Genomic DNA, 25,748 nt, shown 5'->3' on the forward strand with positions numbered 1-25,748 from the left:
GTTGAAAAGCCGCTGCTGTTTGTTTTTTCGAAGCGAAAATGCCTGAAGTCTGCAGACCATCTTTGCAATCCTCTGTAGCAGCAGAGGTGGAACAAACAGCTGCAACATTTAATAAAAAGTTTGTTTGTTTTTTAACGTCTGCAGTAAGTTAAAGTAAGGCGCGAAGAGATTTGAAGCAGTTGGTTTAGTGTTGCGCCACGCAGCACAGCTGCAAAAGGCCAAGTGTTGCGCGTGTGTTGTGCGGCACAGCAATAAGTGGTCTGAAGTGGTTTTCTTAAAAAAAACAAACAGCACCTAAGACTAGTCATAGCAACTTTGGTGGAAGTGTAGAGGTGCTGTCAACCAGGGGTGCAAACGAGTCAAGCTACTCGTGAGCTACTTGAGATCGACTCAGTAAAAGCTCGACTCGAAACCAATTTTAAACGAGCCCGAGCCGAGCTCGAGCTTAATATTAAGCTCGTTTATTAAACGAGTTCGAGCTCGAGCCTATGTCACTAAGCTCGATTAGGCTCGCGAGCCTAAACGAGCCTATATATAATATGATTGATTATTATTTTTATATATATTAAAATAAATAATATTTGGAGAATTAGGGATTTTGGGTATTAGTAAACGAGCTTCTTAACGAGCATAAACCGAGCTTAAGCTCATTTAGGCACGTTAGACAAAAACGAGCCGAGCTCGAGCCCGAGCCAATCTTATATAATTCTTTACGAGGTCAAGCCAAGCTCACTACAAGAAAGCTCGAATCTAGCCGAGCTCGACCTCGAGCCTCGTATAACTTAAACGAGCCTAAGCCGAGCCTGACCAGGCTCGGCTCGGCTCGTTTGCACCCTCACTGTCAGCTATAGCCAACTTCTGGGCCAAAGGCTCGGCTCGGGCTCGTTTGCACCCTCACTGTCAGCTATAGCCAACTTCTGGGCCAAAGAGAAACGCTCCATGCCTTCTTAATTCAAGTTGTTCATGGGTGTGTACTTCTGCTATAACTCTTACCTTTTTATGATTTTATCCGATGAGATTTTATCATTTTTTCTGTTCCATTCCTGCAACAGGATCTTCTTGGGTTGTTCTTACTAGACCTTTTTGAGAGAGAGAGAGAGAGAGAGAGAGAGAGATATTTTATGTGTATGTGTCGCAAATGTGTAACTAGGTTACCCCTTTATTTTGTCAAAAGTGATCAAATCGACTCGACAAAAAACAGTTTGTTCCTTTAAAAGGTACGAAAAAAACTCTAATGACTGAAAAGGTAAAGTTGAAATACATAGTAGGGCCTTTGCGTAATTTTCCCTAAAATTTTTGTTTCCCTTCCTATTTGATAGTGAGAGAAGTTTCCTTCAAAGTTCCTTAACAAATATCAACTTCCAATAAATACGACATACTTCAATCTAGATCTTACTACTTCACTGCAAACAACCAAATACATACAATCCAATCTAAAATAAAAGCTTCGCCTCCACAATGAGACTAATAATTCATTAATATATATATATATATATATATATATATATATATATATATATATATATATATATATATATATATATATATATATAGAAGTAAGTTCAAATAAAAACAGTAAATAGTGTGAGAACGTAAAAACACTATGTTTATGTTATTATTCTGTAATGAATTTTGTATATGTGTATTGTTGAAGTAATTCTAATATAAATATTAACTTTCTATTAGTCATATATTCATTACAATGTTATTATTCTATTATAAACTTATGCATGTACATTTTTGTAGTAAATTATAATTTTAATTTTAACCTTTGACTATTCATTTATTCTTTGCTGAATAATGACATAAAGTTGTCGATACAAAATTCACTACAGAATAATAACATAAAAAAGTGTTTTTACGTTCTCACACTATTTACTGTTTTTATTTTAACTGTCCCCTATATATATATATATATATATATATATATATATATATATATATATATATATATATATATATATATATTTGGGGTTTAATTAAAATTTAAAACACGAACCCAACCAAACTATAAAAAAACTTGAAGACGAAAATAATACAAACTCCAAAGCATAGTCTACAAATGTTTGGCTTCTTTAAAAAAACAACTTTTATCATCTAAATTAGGGTTTAATCAAAATTGATAGACAGTAAGGAATTGAAGTTTTACATATCATGATGTCTCTTCAATTATTCAATCTATTGGTCAACAATTTTACATCCAAAAGATCTTCCACGAATCTTGAAGTTTTTAGTCTTGGCTGTGACTGGATCATACAAACCATAACGATTAAGTACATTCGTAGATCTAAAAAGAAACTGATTGCTTGATGTAAATCCACATGGAAATATTTGATCACCACCACTAAACCCGGAAAACACATGACGTTTGACCCATGAATACTCATCCATCACCCACACCTCACAATCAGTATCTCTTACCCTTGACATCACACAAACCTTTCCACCCAAAACTCCCACCACATTCAACCGGTCTCCAAAGCAACATGTTCTTAAAGAATCTGGAAAAGGTATCTCCTTGAATGTCTCCGAACCCAAATCAAATGCCAATATCAATTGTGTCAACTTCCCACCAATATAAGTATAACAAAGCCAATGAAGATGGCCTTCACGCCCATCTACACAAACTAAATCTTGATCTCTAATGCATTGCAGGTGTGACGGAATTCTTTGAGATATCAACTCCCAGGAACCTTTACCTTTTCTCACGCTATAAACCTCAACTGGTGCCATTCTTCGTGGCTCGAAAATCTCTGTAAGCTTCACCACTTTGTAATCATCAGTTTTGGGATCATACCCAAACCGGAAATTGGTATTTCTTGATTCAGAGGAGGACCCCATGGAACATGGCGGAAGAGTTAAGAAAGCGGAGAGAGAATGGTTCTGAATACAAACGATATAATCATCACCTAATTCATACTTAAAACATATTAACCCTTTCACACATCCAACGACATTGCCAAAACAACGTGCAGGTTGAGATTCGAGATTAACGGGGAATTTGAAAAAATTGTCGAGTTCGATAGCGGGAGAAGAAAAGGGGCTTGCAGTGAATGAAGTACAGTCAGCCCTAACACCGAAGAACGTAAGAATCTTCTGGTTGATATGCACAGAACGATGGAGGTGGGATTTTACAAAGGAGGATTCAGATAACAGAGCATTCCAATCTTTACAAACGCACCTCATTTGTGCAAGCTGTTTTGCCAATAACCGGATGAATATGTCTGACAAAACTTCGTCTGGGAGGTTCTCCATTGTAGCTGGGTGTCGTGATCGTGGTGAAACCATTTTCGTTTCGTTTTCTCTTCTATGTTCTTCTCTGCTTACAAGTTACAAGTGTATATTTGGATTTTTGGAGCTGATGAGATTACAAATAGGTTACCTTTTAAAATTAGAGATAGAGGTGCACATATTGGATCAGGGCTTTTTATTTTCATCAGTCCACAACCAAATTCGACACCCGTCTAGTCATTCTAAGATATTTGTACACAACTTTTTTTTTTCTATATTAATATTTTTTTTATGTTGACTATGGTTTCGAACATTTTGACTACGAATTCAGATATATTTGACTATGATTTCGTACATATTTTTACTAATACATATATAAAGATAATATTTCTTTAGAAAATTAAATTTCAATGTTATTTTTTTCTTTCAAATATCAAAGTATTAATTGCGTTGAATATTTCGTTTTGGTTATTAGTGAGGAGATGGGAGTAGTTGGTTCCCAACTTATCATATATATTGTCACTTGGGTAACTCCAAGGATGTTCAATTACGATAGGTTCCTTGAAATTGTCTTCCCTAGATTTCGCATCAAATATAATTTTCATTTCTTGTGTTCATAAGGTTCATGAGGGGGCAAAGTGGGCAGCTGAACAGGACCCAATTTTTTCATTATATATTTTTGTTTAAAAATAAAACATTATCATAAAGGTAAGGGCCCTTTTTTTGTTGTTTGTACTGGGCCTTTGAGAATATTTAATTTTTCAGGACCTGCCCTGATAAGGTTCCCTTTTTGTTTAATCCTAGAACTAAATTTTACATATGTATAAATCCAAATTTCAGAAGTAAGCAATCACAAATCTATAATTTCTCGTTATGCAAGTTTTCTCTTGACATTTCCTATCTTAATTCATAATTGAAGGCCGACTTTAATGTATGTTTAATTTTCTTATTGGCATACATAGAATTGGTCTTGTTTTACAATCTTAAGGATATGATTTGATCTTGCTTTAAAATTTTAATAATTGATTTGATGTTGTGTAATTGGTGAGACTTTAGACCTGATGTATTTTTTTTTTTTTTGCAGAGCAATATGAATGAAATTTAGATTGAAATATTAAAGTTGATAAACAACACCAAACCAAAAGTCAAACTGATAAATCCAAATCCATTGTTACAACAAAGAGTATTTAACATCACTTGTCTTCCTTGAGTGCTTTATCCTCCTCTTTCTTCTGTTCAGACCGATAAAATCTCAAATTATTTTTTATTTAAATTAAAAATAAAAACCATCTTTGAAGTTGAACTAACTAACCTCAGGCTGATTTTGCATTGAAGCAAGCAAATCCTTGACTGAAGGATCATTGGGGCAACTTCTGGCAGCTTCAAAACCAAGAAACATCCCAAATAACCAATTTCTCTCCATTTTTTGTATTATTATTTTTTTTTTCTATTCACAAAAAAATAAAAAATAAAAAAAAAACATACATAAGCAAGAATAGATGAGACAAATGACTGATCAGCCAAAAGCTTCCCCATATCTGCTTCCCCTGATCCTGATCCATCTTTTGCACCTTCTTCAACAAACAATTGTAGAGCTGCAAGTTGCAAATTAAATTAACACAAAACTGATTCTAAAAATATCAAGAAATCTTAATGAGATAGAATGGGTGGTTGGGAGCATATATGGCATGCAAAGGCATAAAGTTGCCAATTTTATGCCTTATGACCCTTAACACGTCTAAGATCTGAAGTTTGAGTGAAAAGTCTTAATGCATTAAGGACTTAGTGGAGTTTGATGCAAGACGGTTAGTACACTGGGCGTACTATGTTGTACGTTGCGCGTACAGCTCATGAACCCAGTACGTTAAGTGTACTGAAGAGGTATGTTGGGCGTACGCTCTCAGAGAACCTTGGGCTTCCGGTGGAGCTTCGAACCTTTGGGACCTAAAGGTTTGGGCCTGGACTAGCTGAATTTGTGGGCCTGGATTTATTATTTGGGCCATTATTGGCATGTTGGGCCTTTTGGGCCTTGTAGCCCAATATAGAATTGGATTTGTATGTTAGGCCCATTAGTGAAAGAAAGGCCTTTGGGCCATTATGGAGGGACTTGGACTTAGGATTTTGGGCCTATGACTAGGTTGTGTCATGATCCTAATTAGGGTTATTTATATATTGTTCAGTTTGGGATTTTGGGCTGGTAGAGTCGAGCAGCTATTGTGATCAATAGACTAAGGTGAGTCTTTTCACTATACCAATGGGTCGAAGGCACCAATGTCGGTCCATTACTTGATATGAGATTTTATTAGTTATGTATGCAATGGCTTGTTATCTGGCATGTTATGACGATAAAGACCATTGGGGGGTGCCCATGGCCCATGGGTGTAAGACCATGGGGGTAGCCCATGACATTCCCGGTGAAGACCATAGACGGAGTCCATGACAATCTTATATGTATGTTGCATGGAATTATATGGTTATATGTTTGTGTATTTTGAGAAACTCACTAAGCGTTTGCTTACAGTTTGTTGGATGCTTTAGGTACTTCGGGGTCTAAGGGCAAGGGCCCGACTTGATGGCGCAGCAGGCACTCTCTAATATTCTGCATTTCTTGTTTTAGATACTCTGATCTTATGGACAAAAGTTTATGTAATGAAATTTTGGGAAAACAAATATGATTGTGATTTCTGAATATTAAATGAAAATTTTTATTTGAATTTCCGGGCTGTTACAAGTTGGTATCGGAGTCTTGGTTTGAGGGATTCGGGCACTCTCTCGGATGTGTCAGAACTCAAACTGAGGAAATGGTAAACCCTTTTTCAAAAGAAACAAAAGTTGTTTTTTTTCCTGAAAACGGTTTTCTTAAGTAAAAGGGGGAGAGTGCAATGCGCTTAATCGGCCGAGCTCAAGTAAGTGTTCCCAATGTATTAGCCATGCTATAGATATATTCTTGGAAATTGATGTCGAATATATTATTTGCTAAGTGTATGCTTTCAAAGTTGTATATGTCTAGGATTGCATAGCCCTAGAATGATGGATTCTGCCTTATTCTTGTTCCTTGTTTGGTTGTGGTTTAGGATAGAAGCTTTATTTGACAGTCTATGTGATTCTATTTGTGTATAACTTGCATGCATAGGGCAACCTACTATGATTGATTTAAGTTTATGGTTCGGTAAGGATTGAGAAATCCTAGAATAGTCTAGGATCTGAGTTTGTGTTTTGTTCTGTGGGTCATGTTATTTGTGGTTGGGTGAATTAGAGGTATCAGGTATGGCCTTTGGGAAGGTACAGGTAGGTGTGGAAGGTAGTATTGGGCCCGTACTACTGAAAACACAAGACCTGTACCCGAAACAAGGACAGACATGGAGGCTCTAAGGAGTCTGGTGAGGAGGAATCCCTTTGAACTTCTTTATCAATTGCTATTTATGTTGTATTTTTCAGTTGAGGATGGTGATGATTACGCGAGGAGGTTCGGGTTCAGGATCAGGATCAGGTTCAGGCTCTGGTGTAGAGCCCATTGATGAGAGGCTACGCGATCTTATCGCGGCTAAGGTTACTCGTGGCATACTTGACGCTACCCCGGTGATCTTTGGTACCGTCAAGGAAAGGGTCATGGAGATTATGGAGGAGCGGCTCGGGTCTTTTTGAGCCGAGATCGTTGTGGGTCAGATTGGGGCTCGAGCTCCCTCGGTTCGGGAGTTCAAGGCGTGTGGTGCGCTTGAGTTCTTTGGGGTTAGGGGCCCCATCACTAGTCATCGTTGAGTTGCAGACATGGAGAATGCCCAACGCACGAGCTTTTGCCCTGAGGCGACAAAGGTGGGGTTCGCGTCTTGTATGCTGAGGGATCAAGCATCTACATCAACAACATGAGAGAGAGAGAGAGAGAGAGAAAGATGTTTGTGTATGTGTGTGTGTGTGAGAGAGAGAGAGAGAGAGAGAGATTTGAAAAGGGATTATCGATGTAATTTCTTCAAACAATAGGGATACGACTTGCCCATTTTATTGGCTTCATAAAAACAAACACAAAGCATTCTTACTTAAGGTCGACTTTGAGAAGGTTTTCAACTGCCTCAACTAGGATTATCTCGACTTTGTCATGGCATAGATGAACTTTGGTAAAAATGGTGCAATTGATGCCTATGTTCAGCTCGTGACTCTGTAATAATCAACGGTTCAACGTCCAAAGAATTTTCACTCAAGAGGAGAGTTCACAGAAAGACCCTCTCTTTCCTTTTCTTTTCATCCTAGCGATTGAAGGACTTAACATAGCACTTGAAGAAGCCAAAGAGCATGGCCTTATCCAAGGCATTCACCTTTCCTAACAAGGATAACCTAGATTTCTGTAGTCTATTTTCATAGTCACCAGTGGTCCAATCAAGCTTGTTGGTCATAAGCAATTGCTCAACATCAACATCTTGTGGCTGTTAGGAACTACAGAGACTATTTGGCAAAATAGACAATTCTGCCCCTGAATAGATTGTGGACGATTTTACCCCTAGGAAAGGTCTTGGTGGGTGTTTGAATCTTATTTTATAAGATGGTATCCTTTCTTAGATAAGGAACTTGTACATTTAAAATGTAATTTTCAATAGTTATAATCATTAAAGAACTTTTGTAGCCTCTTTCCTTTTCCCTAAACAGCATACTTAAAACAATTTCAATATCATGTAAGACAACTAGACACAAGCAACAAGTAACAACATTGAAATCACAAACAATATCCACTTTGAAAATTATCCATTGAAAGATGAGAAATTAATGATCATCTTATCTTTTACAAATCCAAGTAAGTGCCATGACATGATTAAAGTTGATAAACAACACCAAAAATCACTTGTCATCTTCCTTGGGTGCTTTATCCTCCTCTTTCTTCTGCTCAGACTGATAAAATATCAAATTATTTTTTATTTAAATTAAAAATAAAAATACCATCTTTGAAGTTTAAACTATAACTAACCTCAGGCTGATTTTGCATTGAAGCAAGCAAATCCTTCACTGAAGGATCATTCGGGTCAACTCCTGGCAGCTTCAAAACCAACAAACATCCCAAATAATCAATTTCTCTCCATTTTTTATATTATTATTATTATTATTTTTTTTTTTTTTCTATTCACAAAAAAAAAAAAAAAAAAAAAAAAAAAAAAAAAAACATACAGAAGCAAGAATAGATGAGACAAATGACTGATCAGCCAAAAGCCTTCCCATATCTGCTTGCCCTGATCCTGATCCATCTTTTCCACCTTCTTCAACAGACAATTGTAGAGCTACAAATTGCAAATTAAAATTAATTCTAAAAATATCAAGAAATCTTAATTAATATTGATAGTAAGACTATAAGTTAGTTTACCAAGTGCCAAATCTTGATCATCAGCAGCTACCTGTGACATGTCAGCATCCCTTGTTGTCACAGTAGCAGCAGCAGCAGCAGGATCATCCATTGACATGGCAAGAGCTTGTTGCAGCAATGCATTCTCATCATCCTGCCACCTCATCATTATTAGAAAAAATTACCAAAAAGGGTAAAGTTAAAAGTTAAAAAACAAGAAGAAGAAGAAGTAACCATTAAATCATCTTTTTTATTCTCAGAAGTCCCAAGATTTTCAGACATAGTTGCATCTTGTGAACTAGACTCCCCTCCTTCATTCTTTGAAGAATCATCTGCAGCTTTTTTAGCAGCAGCTTCTTGCCTTTCTCTTTCTTCTTCCATGGAAACACGAAGAGCAAGTGCCAGCTCAGGATCAAGATTCGGGTCAACACCAAAGTCAAAACCAGACACACCACCAGCTGCAGCTGCTGCTGCTGCTGCTGCAGCTGCAAATCCACTTCCACCTTCTCCATCTCCAGTAAAGATTGGAGTACTAACAACAGTAAAACATTCATCACCCAAAAAATATATATATATAATGGTTGAGAAAGTGAAAAAGAAATTATAATTATAATTATAATAAATAACCTTAAAAGAACATCAGAAAGAGCATTTGATCCAGCTGGGACATGAACAATGTGACTGCTGTCATTGTTGTTTACAGCTGCAACAAAAGCTTCAAGCTTTTCTGACTTTGATTCATCTTCTTCACCAAAGTTCACAACATCAAGAGCTACACTGTTCTTCTTTAACTTCTTCCCTATCATCTCCGGTACTTTCTTATCGTATTTTACAGGACTGAAATCCAAAACCAATAAATGTTGATTGTTTGTTAATAAGAGGAAGAAAATCAGAAGATGAAATGTAAAGTAAAAGGACCTTATACATATTACATACCCTCCAGCAAACACAATTATCCTTTGTTGCTGTTTTTTGTTTTGCCTATGCTTTAAAGCTAACTGAGCAACTTGGATCCCAGCTGCTAAGTTCATCTCACCTCCTATTTCTAAGCCTGAGTAAGTGAAGAATAAATTTCAGCACTTGAAACTTCATACTAATATGTTGTAGATTGTAAGTAAATACTCGAATCATTCAAAGAAACTAACCATGCATGCACGCCAAGATTTTGCCAAGATCGCTAGTAGGAGTGACAAGAACACGAACGCCTTTGCCAGCCATTGTCAATACGCCCACAGTATTTTCAGGATTAGACTGCAACATCAATATTTCAGTTTCTCATCAGAGAATAAGCCCCGACAGATGAATATAACTCATGTAAACAGAAAAAAACTGGTAGCCAATCGTCTAGAACTACACAATTCATCGTCCCAATCTACTGAAAGCTTTTCCCAATCAAAAACATTTGCGTACGATTTAAACTATTGGCAACAACAAAACAAAAGCCCTATGATTGATTATCAAATTACCTGGGTTTTAGCGCCACAAATGAGATTAACAGCGTCGGCTTGAGCTTGAAACCTAGTGGGTGAGTAATCCCCGTTACGCATCCATTCTGAATTATCGATACAGATCATCGTAGCCTGATTTCAATAACAAATTAAAACCCTAGTTTTTTGAAATAGAAGAATATATGGTAAAACTGAAAACGTACCTCGAGCACCATGATTGAAGGTTGACGAAGAAATCGAAAGAGCGAGTGATAACAAGGTTTGAGAGTTGTACTTGGAGGAAGAGAGGGGAATGGAGAGTTGTACTTGGAGGAAGAGAGGGGAATCGAAAGAGCCCTGTTCTCGTTCTGGTCATATGAATGAAGTTAGATCTGTAAATTATACATTATACAATTACAAAACTGGATAATGGTCCCTGTGGTTTGCTTATTTTTTCAGGTAAGGTCCAAAAAAATATTCACTCGCATAAATGGTCTTTTTCTATGATATGGTTTTAGTCCCAAAATCTTAATTCATTAGTTTTGGACGTTAACTATTGTTAAAATTACTACTTTGCCCATAATTTATATAATTTATTAAAATTTATTATTTTATTAAAGTCTAACGACCCATTCCATTCCTTTAACCCAAAACCATCTTTTACCTTCAACTTAATGCATCTCTTTATCATCCCCTGCATCACCACGTTGGAACGCCTCCGACCATAGTCCCTACATGATTGATCCGTCTACTACCTCTTCCCCTTCCCCTTTACTTTATATTTTCCGACAACACAAGCCATTTGTAACCTTCCTAGCATGGAAAAGAAAACCTAAAAAACATAACCCCATATGTCCACTTCCTCATTCTACTTTCCTTATGTCATTCTCTCACCCACCACTTCCTTATCACCGATCAACTCCACCGTTCACAAATCACACAAATTGCTCTACTGGAACCACTAAACGAAAGAAAACGAGCTAATCAACTTCAACATCACCTTCGATCTCTTACAACACCACCACCAATCTCCTTTAAAACCATCATTGATCTCCTCCACTGTCTTGCGTTTTGGATTTTTTGTTGAACTGTAACGTCCCAAAAACCATAATAAAAATTTTCATTTTTAAGAGCAAACAAAATAGTTTCATAAACCATAATCATCAAAATCATTGTTTAATATCGTACCATAGAGTAAGATATATCAAAACATGTATTTTTCTCAAAATATAAAACCACTGGAATGATGAGTTTTGAGCATTCTAACACTCCTATGGTGTACATGCAACTCTATAAACCTTGGATCTATGTTTTCTCTATTATACATGCAAATATTCAATATTCCAAGGTTTCATCCTAACTAGCATAATATGAAGTATATACAATACAAGAATCTAGTAGAATGACATACCTTTTGATGGAGCTTGAAGTCTTGAACCTTTAAGAGCTTAGTGCCCCAAGTGTTGCACCTCAAATGGTTCACACAACACCAAAAACTCTTGGAATAACTTGAGAAGAAGAATACTTATGTTTACTCTTATGAAATCGGATTTGCCCTCTTGTTTACTATACACTAGTGTCAATTTCATGAACTAGAGGCCTTTTTATAAAGTGTGGAGGATTAGGGTTACATTCATGTAAACCCTAATACCCATGACCTTTCATTTCCATAGGATCCATGGGTTAAAAAACTCCATGGACTATCCATGAAAGCTTAGCCCAACCTAAATGAACTTAGCCCATCATATATATAAATAAGAGTCCATATTTAATTAGTTCCTTTTTTATCACTAAATTAATTCTAAATTAATTCTTGATCAGTACTAATTAAATAATATGATTTCATATTAATATATTAGAACTTATAATATATTAATATAAATCATAAGTATCCTTTTTCTCATTTTGTCTATCCAATTGTTCTGATGTCATTCAACTCAAATGGACCATGCTACTCTCGGGTCGCATACATACGTATTTATACATTTAAAAACATATTTATATGTATTAAATACAAATAAAACATATTTATACATTTCAAAATATTTTTATTTATATTTAATAGATATAAATATGCATTTCTTCTGTATAAAAACTATTGTATGCATATAATTATGAAATAAATACATATTTATACTTGGTAATATGTACTAATACATATAATTATATCTTTTATATTATATAAACCATATAAATATGCATTTTTATATTTATATACATACAATATATTTTTATACGAAATAAATATATATTTATTCCTACTAAATACAAATAAATACATTTTTAATATATAAATATGTTTCTAAAGGAATACATGGGCTTTCAAATGTATATAAATACTAAATACAAGTATATATATTTTAAAAAATATATTTATAATAGTAAAAATATATTTATACATTTAAAAATATAATAATAATAATAATAATAATCATCATCATCATCATCATCAAAATAACAATCAAGGTAAGGGTAAATCCGAACATTTTTGAAAAACGTAAGGGTAAATCCGAAGATTTTTGAAAATTCAGGGGCTTTATTGGCATTAGGTAACCGGTAGGTTACCGGAAACCGGCTACAAGGGTATAAATGAACAAATTAAACAAAACTTCGGACTTTACTGCACCTAAAAACGTCCAAGGGTAAAACCGACATTTTTATGAAAACTTAAGGGCTTTTATGTCATTTTCCCTTACTATTATCCTTTCCACAAAAATAAGAAAATAAAAAATACAAAAGAGGCCTTCATTTTTCAAAGAAATTACAAAAATACCTAGTCACAAAGTTATAGAAGTTGTTTTGGAAAAAACTAGAAATGGTCCGGAAATAGTTATAGAAATTGTTCGATTGCAAAGTCATTAAAGTGGTCCATGTAAAAATAATTACAGAAATAGTCCCTATACAATAACGATATTACAAAAGTGGTCCCACCATGATAGCCAGATATCGTTTAAACTTTAAAACAGTAAGGTGCTGTTTGATTTTTATTAAAAACCTCTTCAAACCTCTTCGTGCTGCGCGGCGCAGCACACGCGCAGCACTTTCTTTCCCGCAGCTGTTTGTTTTTTCGCAGCCTTCGAAATTAAAAACCTCTTCCCGTTCTCTGCTTGGGACAGCACTTGAAAATTGCCTCTAACCTCTTCAAAACTAAACCCTAAAAAAAAGCGGCCACCTCCATTCTTCCAGCAAGTCGATCGTGTCCTACCTTCTCTCGACCTCGCGTCCTCTCAGACCAGCGACCACCGGCGCAGCGACCACCGGCGCAGCGACCACCGGCGCAGCCACCTCCGGCGCAACCCCCACCGGCCTCTCCCCTTCCGTCGGTCGTCCTTCCAGGTTTGTTTTCTTGTTCTTTTTTTTTCGTTTTTGGCTGCTGAAGGCAGCGATTGTCTTGAATATTTCAACAATTCGATTTTGTTGGTGTTTTACTTCATTGTTCATGCTTCATACTAATTGTTTGATTTTTGTTGTTGAATCTTTGAATTTGCTTGTTGGTGCTAATCTTATCAAATAGTTCATGCCTTATATCAAATAGTTGTTCTTGAATCTTTGTTCTTGCCCCAATTTCTTCAATTTGTGCTTAAAATGTCATATGTTGTTGCTTAATTGTAATGAAATATTGCTGAATTATTGCTGAATTGTCACTAATTATTGCTGAAATGTCACAAATTGTTGCTGAATTGTCACAAATTGTTGCTGAAATGTCACAAATTGTTGCTGAAACGTCATGAAATATTGTTCAAATGTCATAAAATGTTGCTGAAGTGTCATAATTGTTGCTGAAATATGAATAATCTTTGTTGAAATTGATTATTTTCATCATTACAAGTTGTAATTATGCTGAAAGTTGTTGGTATATGGTTATGTGTGCTAAAGTATGTATTCCATATGGTTTTTTTTATTAGCAATGGCAGATAAACATACATGGAACAATGAGCAAACAAAATTCTTATTGAACACTTGCATTGAAGAAGTACAAAATGTGGGTAGAAAAGGTTTAAGTTTGCACAAACATTCATGGAACAAATTAGGAACAGCCATTAAGGAAAAGTTTGGTGTGGATTTGAGTCAAAGACAATTGAAAAACGCCTATGACAACCTTAAAGCCAAATACACGGGATGGTTATACTTGAAAAACAAAACTGGCAACCTTTACAATCCTCAAACAAACACTTTTAACTTAACAAATGAGGAGTGGGAGGACTTTAAAAAGGTATATATATATATATATATATATATATATATATATATTAATATGTATTTTGTTTATATAGTTGTCATTTATTCTTATACTACTTTTGTTACATTGATTGGGTTTAGGGACATCCGAAAGCCGCTTCTTTGAAAACTGTCCCATTGTTGTTTCCAGAGCTTTGTGCAGAACTCTTTGATGGAAATAGTGCCTCTGGTAATCTCAGCTATGCCACATCCCAAACACCATCGGGACATGGATCATCTTCTTTCCATGTCGCACCACTACAACTTATGGACACCCCTTCTGTTAACATAGATGAGGATGATATCTTTTCCAATCATACCACTCAGCCACCATCTTCTGCTGCTTCACCTTCTGATGCTTCACTTTCTGCTGCTTCACCTTCTGGTAACCCCAACAAAAGAGCTAAACCCTCAACTCCTAGACCTCGAGCTGCTAGTGCCTCACCTGAGCCACCTTCTAGTGCCTCCCCTAAAGCTTCTATTACTGCTGATGATTTAGCATTGGAGATGCAGAAAGCTCTACGACATTTGACTCAAGGGCCAACAATTCCCCAATGTTTAGAGAAGCTAGAGTTACTCGAGTTAGGCCCGGTAGACCCTCTACGATTTGCTGCTTATCATATTTTTGGAGGGACCATGAATATGAGAGAGATGTGGGTAAATTTGCCTAATGATCCACAAATATTAAGAGGATGGATCGAGATGACAGCTACAAGTTTAGGAGTATTGAAGGATGGAAAGATTGTCCATTAAGTTTACATATTTGAATTGTTTAGGTTTTAATTGCATGTGTTAGAACTATGTGGTTATGTTTTTTGGTTATTTGGTACTTGGATGTTATTTGTAGTATGTGGTTATTTGGTACTTGAATGTTATTTGTAGTATGTGGTTATTTGGTACTTGAATGTTATTTGTAGTATTTGGAACTTGAACTATGTGATTATGTATTTTGGTTATTTGGTTATGTTATTTGGTACTTGAGTTTTATATTTGGTAACTTGTGTTGATTAATAGGTTCCTAATGGATCACGACAAAAAGATACTACTCATAATTCTAATGTACTTGTACGTCCGCTACTTTTGGAAAAGGGGTGTAAAACGAGTGCGGGACAACGATTCGGAAATGACGGGACATGAATTTACGTTAGAATTACTTCACCGTAATCCTCTACAATGTGTTGAAGTGTTACGCATGTCCCGTGAATCATTTGTCCGGCTATGTGCTCATTTTAGAGTAAACTACGCGTTAAAGGATAGCAAACATGTGTCGGTTGAGGAGAAGATGGCTATGTTTTTGATGATGATCGGTCATAACCAACGTTATGTGATTATCAAGCGGAGATTTCAACACTCAAAGCAAACAATTCATAAGTTTTTTCATGAAGTGTTGGACAAAATGCTGCTTTTCGCACATGACATTATAGTGCCAACTTCTTTTAATCCGAATCCAAACATTCCGGGACATAATAGGAGGCTACGACGGGTGTTCAAGGGAGCAGTTGGTGCACTTGATGGCACTTTGATACATGCTGTTGTCCCTGCAAACAAACGGGATTTATATAGAAGTAGGGGAAAAGGCGATTGTTACCAAAACGTATTGGCAATATGTGACTTCAACATGATGTTTACGTTTGTTGTGGCCGGTTGGGAAGGGATAGCACACGATTCTAGAATTTTATCAGAAGCATTAGCAAATCCACATGCACCATTCCCGCTTCCACCACCAGGTAAATTTATTGTTATTTAAATAGTTTTATCTTAGCTTGAAAAAATAAATGACTTTTTTTTTTTTGATTTTTTTACAGATAAATATTATCTTTGTGATGCCGCTTATGCAAACATTCGAGGTTTTATGGCACCGTAGCGTAATGTGAGGTATTGGCTTGGAGATTTCCGTCGAAGACGTGCATTAACGAATAAAGAAAAATTTAACCATGCACACGCAAAACTTCGGAATGTCATTGAGCGTGCTTTTGGTGTCTTGAAAGCACGATTCCCTATATTGAAGAGGATGGCACCATTCTCATTGGTTACACAACGAAACATTACCCTAGCATGCTTTGCGCTTCATAATTTTATAAGAAGAGAGGGACTACGTGATGAGTTTTTTGCACGATATGACGAACCAAATGTCTCGGTTCGGAATAACAATGCAGTCGTTGATAATGATGAAGATGAGATTCCAACACATGGTACTGCAGCGGACCGTGAATATATGACCCAGTTAAGAGATGAAATTACCGAACAATTGATGCAAAATATGGAATGAAAATTATTAAAGTTTGGTTGTATGAATATTATTTAAAAATGTTATTGTAAGACTAATTTGGTTGTTTGAATTTTATTTCAATGTTTTAAGACTACAATTATTAAATTTTTGGTATTAAAAAACTATTTTCGGTTTATTAAATTATTTTATTTTAATTTTTTTAATATCTGCAGCCGTTAAAAACACAAACATGCTTCTCATTACAGTCTGCAGCACTTTGGTCCACCTCTTCTGCTGCAGAGAGCTGCAGAGGTGGTCCGCAGACTTCAGACAGTTTCACTTCGGAAAAACAAACAGCACCTAAGTTAATTCCTTTTTTTTTATCAAACATGCACTCACAATGAATAAATAAAAGAAAATTCAAAAAATTCCTTAAATATCACTAAGGCTAGATGCTTACATATCACTGATGCAGTGGATAATGTAGATGTAATTAATGGACTAAAAACTGAAACTAAAAGCTGTAATTAATAGACAATCTAAAGGATTTACCTCTCCATATCACTGATACCTCTTCACTTCAATTATTCGATTTATCCAAACAAGACTATCAACATACTCAACAACTTTACATCCAACAGATCTTCCAGGAATCTTGAAGTTTTTAGTCTTGGCTATAACTGGATCATACAAACCATAACGATAAAGTACATTCGTAAATCTAAAAAGAAACTGATTGCTTGATGTAAATCCACATGGAAATATTTGATCACCACCACTAAACCCGGAAAACACATGACGTTTGACCCATGAATACTCATCCATCACCCACACCTCACAATCAGTATCTCTTACCCTTGACATCACACAAACCTTTCCACCCAAAACTCCCACCACATTCAACCGGTCTCCAAAGCAACATGTTCTTAAAGAATCTGGAAAAGGTATCTCCTTGAATGTCTCTGAACCCAAATCAAATGCCAATATCAATTGTGTCAACTTCCCACCAATATAAGTAAAACAAAGCCAATGAAGATGGCCTTCATGCCCATCTACACAAACTAAATCTTGATCTCTAATGCATTGCAGGTGTGATGGAATTCTTTGAGATATCAACTCCCAGGAACCTTTACCTTTTCTCACGCTATAAACCTCAACTGGTGCCATTCTTCGTGGCTCGAAAATCTCTGTAAGCTTCACCACTTTGTAATCATCAGTTTTGGGATCATACCCAAACCGGAAATTGGTATTTCTTGATAAAACTACATCAAGGATAAAAACAGTAAAAAAAGGATAAATAAAACTAAAATGAAAGCTGTCATTTAAAAATATATATATAAAAAAACAATAAAAAGGTGGAATAAAAAAGAAAAAAAAAGAAAAATAAGATATTTAAATTAAAAAAAAACTGAAAAGAAACTAAAAAGTAAAGAAAAATGAGAAAAACAATAAAAAGGAGGAATAAAAAAGAAAAAAAGAAAAAAAAGATATTTAAATTAAAAAAAAACTGAAAAGGAAACTAAAAAATAAAGAAAAATAAGAAAAACACTAAAATGGTAAATAGTTTTGAAAGAACATTAAAATGGTAAATATTTTTTTTCAACCACCCCATTATGATCAAAAACTCCGTAACGATATGTGTTTGAGAGAGATTTACGAATTTAACAATTTTACCTACTGACTTTACAAAATATAGTCAAAATTAGCCGCCAGCCAAAGGAGACTAACTTGCATTTTTTCTTTATTCTTTTTTCATTTTCCCCATGATATCACACATGGCTTAGACCTTCTTAGGTTTCTCTCGTCTCATCTTCAGTTTCCTTTGTTTCGTGGTTTTGGGATGCTATAGAACGAAATCGCTGACGGGAATATCCATGGCCGGTCCAAGCTAATTTGAGGCCCGGGGCAAAAGTAAAAAACGAGGCCCTAATCGCATACGATAATACAATGATATATGTGAAAACTAGTACACGGACACCTATTATTAAATTAAAATTATATATATTCTAAAAAATTTACTGTGTTTAAAGGGTGTGAGTTAAATATTAAAACCAATATAATTGCTAAGTTGTGCAAAAAACTCAATGAAAAGCCAAAACCAAAAAAATCGAACAACTGAACCGTTTCGATAAACCGTCTGGTTTTTTTGTTTAGAGTGACTATTCTTTTAGGTTAACAATATAAGTAATAACCAACTCATCACTTTGTATTATCTGAATCCAAAGAATCAGTCAAGGTATGATATATTATTCTTATTGTTGTAGCAACTGAAATCTTTTTTTATTATTTATTAAAAAATATGTTTCTAAGTTGTCAATCGAAATAAAAAAGAAAGGGTATGGATAAATGGGTTTGATCTTTGTTTATATAAAAACTCGAAAATCATAACCGAACCAGGATATCCAAAATTAACAACGTTTTTTCATACATAGATTTAATTGATTAAGTATATTATAAATTAAAATAAATAATGCCTTACAGTGTTCATTGACAACTACGATAATAAGGATGTGTTTATGTTATATATTAAACTAATATATCACTTTGATTGATTTAAAATTAAAAAATGTTAATTATTGTTGATGAATATCTTAGTCCAATGTGGCAAGTTATGAGTGTTTGGTCCAGATCACAAGTCTTGGAGTGTTGTCCAAGTACTCCTTACTCCTTACTTCCTTGAGCAATAAGGAGTGTATATTAGAAAAGTGTAGATAACAGAGTCCTAGTTATATTCTATTGTGTTTTGTATAGTATATATAATGAGAGATGTCATGTACTCAATTTATCATCGATTCAAGTTTTAGAGCTATATTTCTTCAATAAAACCTGCATAAACAGTTTATGCAGTAGCCTTTTGTTTTCTAGTTTCCTGTTTACCTTGAATTGGTATCAGAGCAAAGAAGAAAGCAAAGAAGGAAAGAAGGCAAGTTCGTGTAAACAGAAAAATAAGTTCCTGAAATCGATTCCTATTCCATAATCTGTTTGGAGAAATCAAGTAGTAAAACTACTTAGTAATTCTCGTGAGGAGAATCTGTGCAGGAATAGAACTTAGCGACTGCAAATAATCTCTTAGAATATTGTTACCTATTCGGAGATTGTGATAGCAGCAAGAGAAATCGGCGATTAAAACTCTCCTGTTCAGAATCGTCGACAGTTTAAACTTGGCTCGTGAATAATCTTGAGGTCGTAAGCTGTTTTGGAAGATCGCCAAACACACGTTCTTTCATACATAGATTTAATTGATTAAGTATATTATAAATTAAAATAAATAATGTCTTATAGTGTTCATTGACAACTACGATAATAAGGATGTGTTTATGTTATATATTAAACTAATATATCACTTTGATTGATTTAAAATTAAAAAATGTTAATTATTGTTGGTGAATATCTAAGTCCAATGTGGCAAGTTATGAGTGTTTGGTCCAGATCACAAGTCTTGGAGTGTTGTCCAAGTACTCCTTACTTCCTTGAGCAATAAGGAGCGCATATTAGAAAAGTGTAGATAACATAATCCTATTTATATTCTATTGTGTTTTGTATAGTATATAATGAGAGATGATCATGTACTCAATTTATCATCGATTCAAGTTTTAGAGCTATATTTCTTCAATAAAACCTGCATAAACAGTTTATGCAGTAGCCTTTTGTTTTCTAGTTTCCTGTTTACCTTGAATTGGTATCAAAGCAAAGAAGGGAAGAAGGCAAGTTCATGTAAACAGAAAAATAAGTTCCTGAAATCGATTCCTATTCCATAATCTGTTTGGAGAAATCAAGCAGTAAAACTACTTAGTAATTCTCGTGAGGAGAATCTGTGTAGGAATAGAACTTAGCGACTGCAAATAATCTCTTAGAAGATTGTTACCTATTCTGAGATCGTGATAGCAGAAAGAGAAATCGGCGATTAAAACTCTCCTGTTCAGAATCGTCGACAGTTTAAACTTGGCTCGTGAATAATCTTGAGGTCGTAAGCTGTTTTGGAAGATCGTCAAACACACAAAGTGAACCTGCTGCGAGGAAGAGATCGTGTTTTGCCCTAAAAAAACGTGTTTTTCTTCTTTTTGGGCCCTTGTTCAAATCAGAAACCCTTTATTCACTAATTGGCCCAAATCTCATTAAATTAGTTTTCTAATTTGTGTGCAGAAGAAAAAAAAAAACATGTTTTATTGATCTATCAATTGTTTGAAATATATATATATATATATATATATATATATATATATATATATATATATATATATTATTAAATCAGTTTTCTGATTTGTGTGGAGGGTTACGATATTTTTTATAAATCGACACCTAAGGAGGAATCAGAAATCGAATCACGATGTCGGGAGGAGAATCATCCCAACCACCGGCTAAGGTACACACGTCGTTCACGTTCCAATGTCCGACTTTGACATCGACGAACTACACAATTTGGAGGATGCGCATGGAGGTGCTACTCGGGATTCATGGCGTTTGGGATGTGATTGATCCCGGACTAGATGACGTGAAGAAAAACAACATCGTGAAAGGATTGTTGTTTCAATCGATTCCGGAGGATTTAATCCTTCAAATCGGTAATTTGAAAACCGGAAGAGAGATGTGGGAAGCGATTACAAGTCGTAACTTAGGAGTTGATCGTGTGAAGGAAGTCCGACTCCAAACTCTAATCACAGAATTTGAAAATCTAAAGATGAGTGATACTGGTACAATAGATGATTTCGCTGCGAAATTATCCGGAATTGCTTCGAAATCCGCCTCACTAGGAGAAGTTATGACTGAACAGAAGCTTGCGAAGAAGTTTCTTACGACTCTCCCTGGGCGATTTGTCTACATTGTTGCAGCCCTTGAACAAGTTTTGGACCTTAAAACAATTGGCTTTGAAGACGTGTTTGGTTGCTTAAAAGCTTATGAAGAAAGAATCAAGGGTGAAGACAAAGTAATCGAGACTCAAAATAAATTACTTTATTCCAAAACTAAATCGTCCAACAGAAACACCAATTCATCAAGAGGTAGAGGTCGGGGTTCAAATAACCGAGGAAGAGGACGTGGTGGTGGACGTGGTCGGGGTAACACCCAAAATCACGGTCACTCAGAATCCTCTAAAAATCGCGAAGATCTAAAACAAAAAGGAAAACAACGTGAGCAAAGAGATCTCTCAAACATCCAATGTTACCGGTATGATAAATATAGACACTTTGCTTCAAGATGTCCGGATCGAATAAAAAATAACGAGGCTAACCTTAATCAGACGAAGGAGATATAAATCATGAAGAAGGAACGTTCTTTGTGATGAATATAATTCAAGAAACGATGTTCTTGAAAGAAGATAAATATATCCCTCCGAAAGCTGAAGCAAATGCTGACGAAGACGGAATTTGGTACTTAGACAATCGTGCGAGCAACCACATGAACAGCAAGTACTCTTATTTTTCTGAATTAAATAAAAAAATAACGGGTAGAGTGAGATTTGGAGATGGATCGTATGTTAGCATTAAAGGAAAAGGGTCAATTTTGTTCGAAAGGAAAAACGGTGAGCAAAAACTAATGAATGATATTTATTACATCCCATCACTTCGTAGCAATGTTATTAGCCTCGGGCAATCTACAATAGCCGGTTGTGATATCCGAATGCGAGGTGATTTTCTAACCATACCAGATGGAGATGGAAGATTACTTATGAAAGTACCGAGAAGTGAAAATCGACTCTACAACATAAAGTTAAAAGTTGGAAAACCACATTGCTTACAAGCCAAGTTTAATGAGGAAGCTTGGTTATGGCACCCGCGACTTGGCCACATCACATTAATTTTGGCGCGATAAACTTGATGCACAAGCTAGCTAAAGGGGTACCGACAATCCAACATCAAGACCAACTTTGTGAATCTTGCATGGTTGGAAAACAAACAAAGCAGTCGTTTGCAAAGAAAGCTAATTATAGAGCTACAAATATTCTCGAGATGGTGCTTGGAGATATTTGTGGACTGGTTGATCCCTCCCACTCAAGCGGGTAATATTTATATTCTAGTTCTTATTGATGATTATTCTAGATATATGTGGTCTTTTTCTTTTAAAGCACAAAAGCGATGCATCCGGAATTTGTAACGACCCAATTTTTACAAAAAATTTTTAATTAATCGAAACCATTTGCATAAACCATAAATTCCCAAAACATCTGTTTTCAAATCATTATCTATTACATATTATTTTTCTTTAAATCATCAGAGCGTCCCAAAACATTTCAGTAAAAGAGAGATAGAGTGCACGCCGCGCCATCACGCCTTGCCCTTGCCCGCAACCTCAGAAGTACCTTAAACAAAGCAACAACGTGTAAGCAAAATGCTTAGTGAGTCCCCCAGAGCATACCACACGCATCCACATACACATACCCTAATAGCTACTAAAGCTATGCATATACCACAGAAACCATGCAAGTACGAACCAACAGAAGTGTCATGGGCTACCCCACATGGTCTTTACCTAGGACTGACATGGGCTCCCCCACATGGTTTTACGTCTAATGCCATGGGCTACCCCACATGGTCTTTACCTAGGACTGCCATGGGCTACCCCACATGGTCTTATATCTAATGCCTCGGGCTCCCCCCGGGGTCTTCCACGCAACCATACAATCACATAGCATGATAAATCATAAAATAATTGTCATATACATAACATGATCAGATAATGGGCCGGCCTTGGTGCCTTAGACCCATAGGTATGGTGAGAAGACTCACCTCGATCTGCTAGGTATAAATACTGCTCTCCTAACGGTCCACAACTTCCCGAGCTGAATAATAATAATAATAATAACATAACCCGCATTAGGGTTTTAAATTAACCAAGGGGAAAAACCCAACCTCTCAGTACTCACTCAAGGCCCAAATACCCTACTCTTGCTAATGGGCCAAAAACTCCAAGTCCAAAATCCTTAATGGGCTTCTTGACTCGATAGAGGCCCAACAATAACTCCATGGCCCGCCACCAGTCATAAGACTCGATATTCCCAGATTACACCAGGTCCAATAACCAAGTGAGGCCCAATTAGCCTAGGGGCCCAAAACAGATTTGGCCCATCTGCATGGCGTACGCTCAGCGTACCTTCCTGGTACGCGCAGCGTACTGGGTCATGGGACTACGCCCCGCGTATACTGAATTACGCCCAGCATACCCCCCCCCCAATTTGAGCACTTTCCCCATTAAGTGCTTAATACTCATGTCCTTTACGTCCAAAAGCCAGATCTAAGTCTATAAAGATGTCCTAAGGCATAAAGTTGGCAACTTTATGCCTTTGCATGTCTTATACCCACCCAACTTCTCCATTAAGACCTTTCCAAGGCCATTAACCCATGCATGAGACCACATCTCCCATCAAGCTTCCATTTTTATGATCTTACAGGGCCAAGGGACTTCAGATCTAACATTTCCATAGCCCCAGGTTGTTTACCCCACAAGTGGAAGTCCAAAATCAACCAAAGGGACCAAAGCTAAAACCCTAATTAGATCTAAAGATTTAAGTGTAAAGATGAAATATTGATACCTCCAGAGGCTTCTCTAGGTTGTTAATATGCAGGATCTTGAGGCCAAAGATCACACCAAGCTTCCTTGAGTACTCCTTCTTCTTGAATGCTCACTAAAAGAACCACAATGAACTCTCAAAGCTCTAAAATGCACTCACTATAGCTATAAGAGTTTCAGAGGCGTTTGAAGGTGAGGGAGGAGGTCTAGATTGAGGCTCATAAGAGTTAAGGGTGTTTATAAAGGCCTCAAGTCCGGGTTTTAGGGTTTGAGTATTCTGGCACGTACGCCCCGCGTACTTCCGGTATGCCCAGCGTGCGTGCTGCCTCCGCGCGATCCTCAAAGCCAAGTACGCCAAGCGTACTCATAAGTACACCCAGCGTACTCGAGGGTCTCATTTGACATAATTAGAATTCTTCAAGGGCTACGAGTTCATACCTGATTTAGGGCGTTACAGAATTATTAAAAGATTCAAGATATCAATTGAAAAACGAATCGATAAAGAGATCAAGACTTTCCATACGGATAGAGGTGGAGAAGTCACATCGACTGAGCTGAACCGTTTTTGTGATGAAGAAGGGATTTCACTATGTTGACGGCTCCTTATGCACCTCAACAAAACGGTATATTCGAACGGAGAAATCGAACCCTACTTGAGATGTCACGGTGCCTAATGAAAGTAAAAAATATTACAAACCACTTTTGGGGCGAAGCGGTACGACATGCAACGTTCATCATAAATCGTACACCTACTCGAGCATTGATAGGTGCTACACCATTCGAGAAATTTTATGGTGAAAAACTGAACTTTGAAGACTTGAAAGTATTTGGTTGTGTTGCATATGAAAGAGTAGTCTCAAAACATTTGAAGAAGCTTGATGATAGGTCACGACCATTGGTATATTTTGGAAAGGAAACCAATTCGGGAGGATTTCGGTTATATAATCCACGGTAAAATAAAATTATTATTAGTGCCCATGTAGTTTGTGATGAAAATAAAACATGGCAATGGAATAATGAACCCAAAAATCAAGATGGAAATGGACCAGGTACATTTACGGTCTTGTGGAGTAACGGTCAAGCAACCCAAGATAATGATGGTCTGAGTCCAACTGTAACAGAAACTGAACAATTAACTGATCCGACCCAAACCAATGACACTGATAATGATGATAGCTGCCCATCACAACCTGTTGATGATCATAATAACAATGCAAGTTTTGTCCCACTTCGGCGGTCCACTCGAACTTCAGTGTTGCCAAGAAGATTAAATGAGTACGAGTTAGATGTGGATCATTTAATGTTGTCATTTGATGAAGAACTACAGAATTTTAAAGAAGCCAAAGTGAACAAAAATTGGCTCAATGCAATGAAGGCCGAAATTGACTCAATCGAGAAGAACAATACTTGGAAATTAGTTCCTCCACCTAAAGATGTTAAACCTATTGGGTTAAGATGGTTGTACAAAATTAAACGAAATACGAGTGGATCAATTACAAGGTACAAAGCGCGTCTAGTCGCTAAAGGCTATGTACAAGAGCAAGGCATTGATTTTGATGAAGTATTTGCGCCGGTAGCTCGACTCGAGACAATAAGACTATTAATTTCTCTTGCGGTCGGGAACGGATGGAAGATTCATCACTTAGATGTAAAAACGACATTTTTATATGGAGATTTAAAAGAAGTGTACGTGTGCCAACCGGAAGGTTTCGTGAAGCAAGGTGAAGAAACAAAAGTCTAAAAATTGGCAAAAGCTTTATACGGTCTCCGACAATCTCCGAGAGCATGAAATTTGAAGCTTAATAACACGTTGAAAAATATGGGTTTCCAACGATGC

General features: G+C 36.2%; 6 protein-coding genes across 7 annotated transcripts; 3 read left to right on the top strand and 3 right to left on the bottom strand.

Moving 5' to 3' along the window:
- Positions 1-2,178: 2,178 nt before the first annotated feature.
- On the bottom strand, positions 2,179-3,255 carry LOC145130442 (F-box/kelch-repeat protein At3g06240-like). The gene has a single exon (XM_079065244.1). It carries the CDS (start codon positions 3,253-3,255, stop codon positions 2,179-2,181), a length of 1,077 nt encoding a protein of 358 aa, XP_078921370.1.
- Positions 3,256-7,930: 4,675 nt separating this feature from the next.
- On the bottom strand, positions 7,931-10,373 carry LOC145132974 (26S proteasome non-ATPase regulatory subunit 4 homolog). Of its 2 annotated transcripts, none has more exons than XM_079067930.1 (10): positions 10,206-10,373; positions 10,021-10,134; positions 9,700-9,805; positions 9,491-9,605; positions 9,182-9,391; positions 8,789-9,086; positions 8,576-8,708; positions 8,383-8,492; positions 8,186-8,254; positions 7,931-8,100 (listed from the first exon to the last, which is right to left on the bottom strand). In XM_079067930.1, the coding sequence occupies exons 1-10, from the start codon at positions 10,215-10,217 to the stop codon at positions 8,059-8,061; spliced, it is 1,209 nt and encodes a 402-aa protein (XP_078924056.1). In that variant the 5' UTR covers positions 10,218-10,373; the 3' UTR covers positions 7,931-8,058. The 2 variants fall into 2 exon arrangements, with proteins under 2 accessions (XP_078924056.1, XP_078924055.1); XM_079067929.1 differs by having other exon boundaries at positions 7,931-8,109.
- A 2,886-nt stretch (positions 10,374-13,259) lies between these two features.
- LOC145130443 (uncharacterized) lies at positions 13,260-16,063 on the top strand. The gene is made up of 3 exons (XM_079065245.1): positions 13,260-13,317; positions 15,214-15,926; positions 16,005-16,063. Exons 2-3 carry the CDS (start codon positions 15,221-15,223, stop codon positions 16,061-16,063), a joined length of 765 nt encoding a protein of 254 aa, XP_078921371.1. The 5' UTR covers positions 13,260-13,317; positions 15,214-15,220.
- LOC145128862 (uncharacterized) lies at positions 13,889-15,152 on the top strand. The gene is made up of 3 exons (XM_079063645.1): positions 13,889-14,194; positions 14,302-14,548; positions 14,579-15,152. The coding sequence occupies exons 1-3, from the start codon at positions 13,889-13,891 to the stop codon at positions 14,950-14,952; spliced, it is 927 nt and encodes a 308-aa protein (XP_078919771.1). The 3' UTR covers positions 14,953-15,152.
- A 906-nt stretch (positions 16,064-16,969) lies between the features above and the next one.
- LOC145130445 (F-box/kelch-repeat protein At3g06240-like) lies at positions 16,970-19,639 on the bottom strand. Its single transcript, XM_079065246.1, has 2 exons — positions 19,570-19,639; positions 16,970-17,670 (listed from the first exon to the last, which is right to left on the bottom strand). The coding sequence occupies exons 1-2, from the start codon at positions 19,637-19,639 to the stop codon at positions 16,970-16,972; spliced, it is 771 nt and encodes a 256-aa protein (XP_078921372.1).
- A 1,096-nt stretch (positions 19,640-20,735) lies between these two features.
- On the top strand, positions 20,736-21,659 carry LOC145130446 (uncharacterized). The gene has a single exon (XM_079065247.1). The coding sequence runs from the start codon at positions 20,736-20,738 to the stop codon at positions 21,657-21,659; it is 924 nt and encodes a 307-aa protein (XP_078921373.1).
- The last annotated feature ends 4,089 nt before the right edge of the window (positions 21,660-25,748 follow it).

The sequence above is a fragment of the Lactuca virosa genome, chromosome 8 (genome assembly GCF_052849685.1).
Source record: "Lactuca virosa cultivar CGN04683 chromosome 8, Lactuca_virosa_CGN04683_v6, whole genome shotgun sequence".
In the NCBI taxonomy this organism is placed as follows: Eukaryota; Viridiplantae; Streptophyta; class Magnoliopsida; order Asterales; family Asteraceae; genus Lactuca; species Lactuca virosa.

Bases quoted from the DNA above. Each gene is read 5' to 3' on its own strand.
- LOC145130446 (XM_079065247.1), top strand. From the start codon at position 20,736: ATGTCGGGAGGAGAATCATCCCAACCACCGGCTAAGGTACACACGTCG.
- LOC145128862 (XM_079063645.1), top strand. From the start codon at position 13,889: ATGGCAGATAAACATACATGGAACAATGAGCAAACAAAATTCTTATTG. The intron at 14,195-14,301 runs GTATATATATAT...GATTGGGTTTAG, and splicing joins AGTGGGAGGACTTTAAAAAG to GGACATCCGAAAGCCGCTTC. The intron at 14,549-14,578 runs CTTCTGATGCTT...CTGCTGCTTCAC, and splicing joins ACCATCTTCTGCTGCTTCAC to CTTCTGGTAACCCCAACAAA.
- LOC145130443 (XM_079065245.1), top strand. From the start codon at position 15,221: ATGGATCACGACAAAAAGATACTACTCATAATTCTAATGTACTTGTAC. The intron at 15,927-16,004 runs GTAAATTTATTG...ATTTTTTTACAG, and splicing joins ATTCCCGCTTCCACCACCAG to ATAAATATTATCTTTGTGAT.
- LOC145132974 (XM_079067929.1), bottom strand. The intron at 9,392-9,490 runs GTATGTAATATG...TTTGGATTTCAG, and splicing joins ATAATTGTGTTTGCTGGAGG to TCCTGTAAAATACGATAAGA. The intron at 8,255-8,382 runs GTATGTTTTTTT...TTGGTTTTGAAG, and splicing joins TCTCATCTATTCTTGCTTCT to CTGCCAGGAGTTGACCCGAA.
- LOC145130442 (XM_079065244.1), bottom strand. From the start codon at position 3,255: ATGGAGAACCTCCCAGACGAAGTTTTGTCAGACATATTCATCCGGTTA.
- LOC145130445 (XM_079065246.1), bottom strand. From the start codon at position 19,639: ATGTATGAAAGAACGTGTGTTTGGCGATCTTCCAAAACAGCTTACGAC. The intron at 17,671-19,569 runs GTTTAAACTGTC...TCCTTGATGTAG, and splicing joins CAAGATTATTCACGAGCCAA to TTTTATCAAGAAATACCAAT.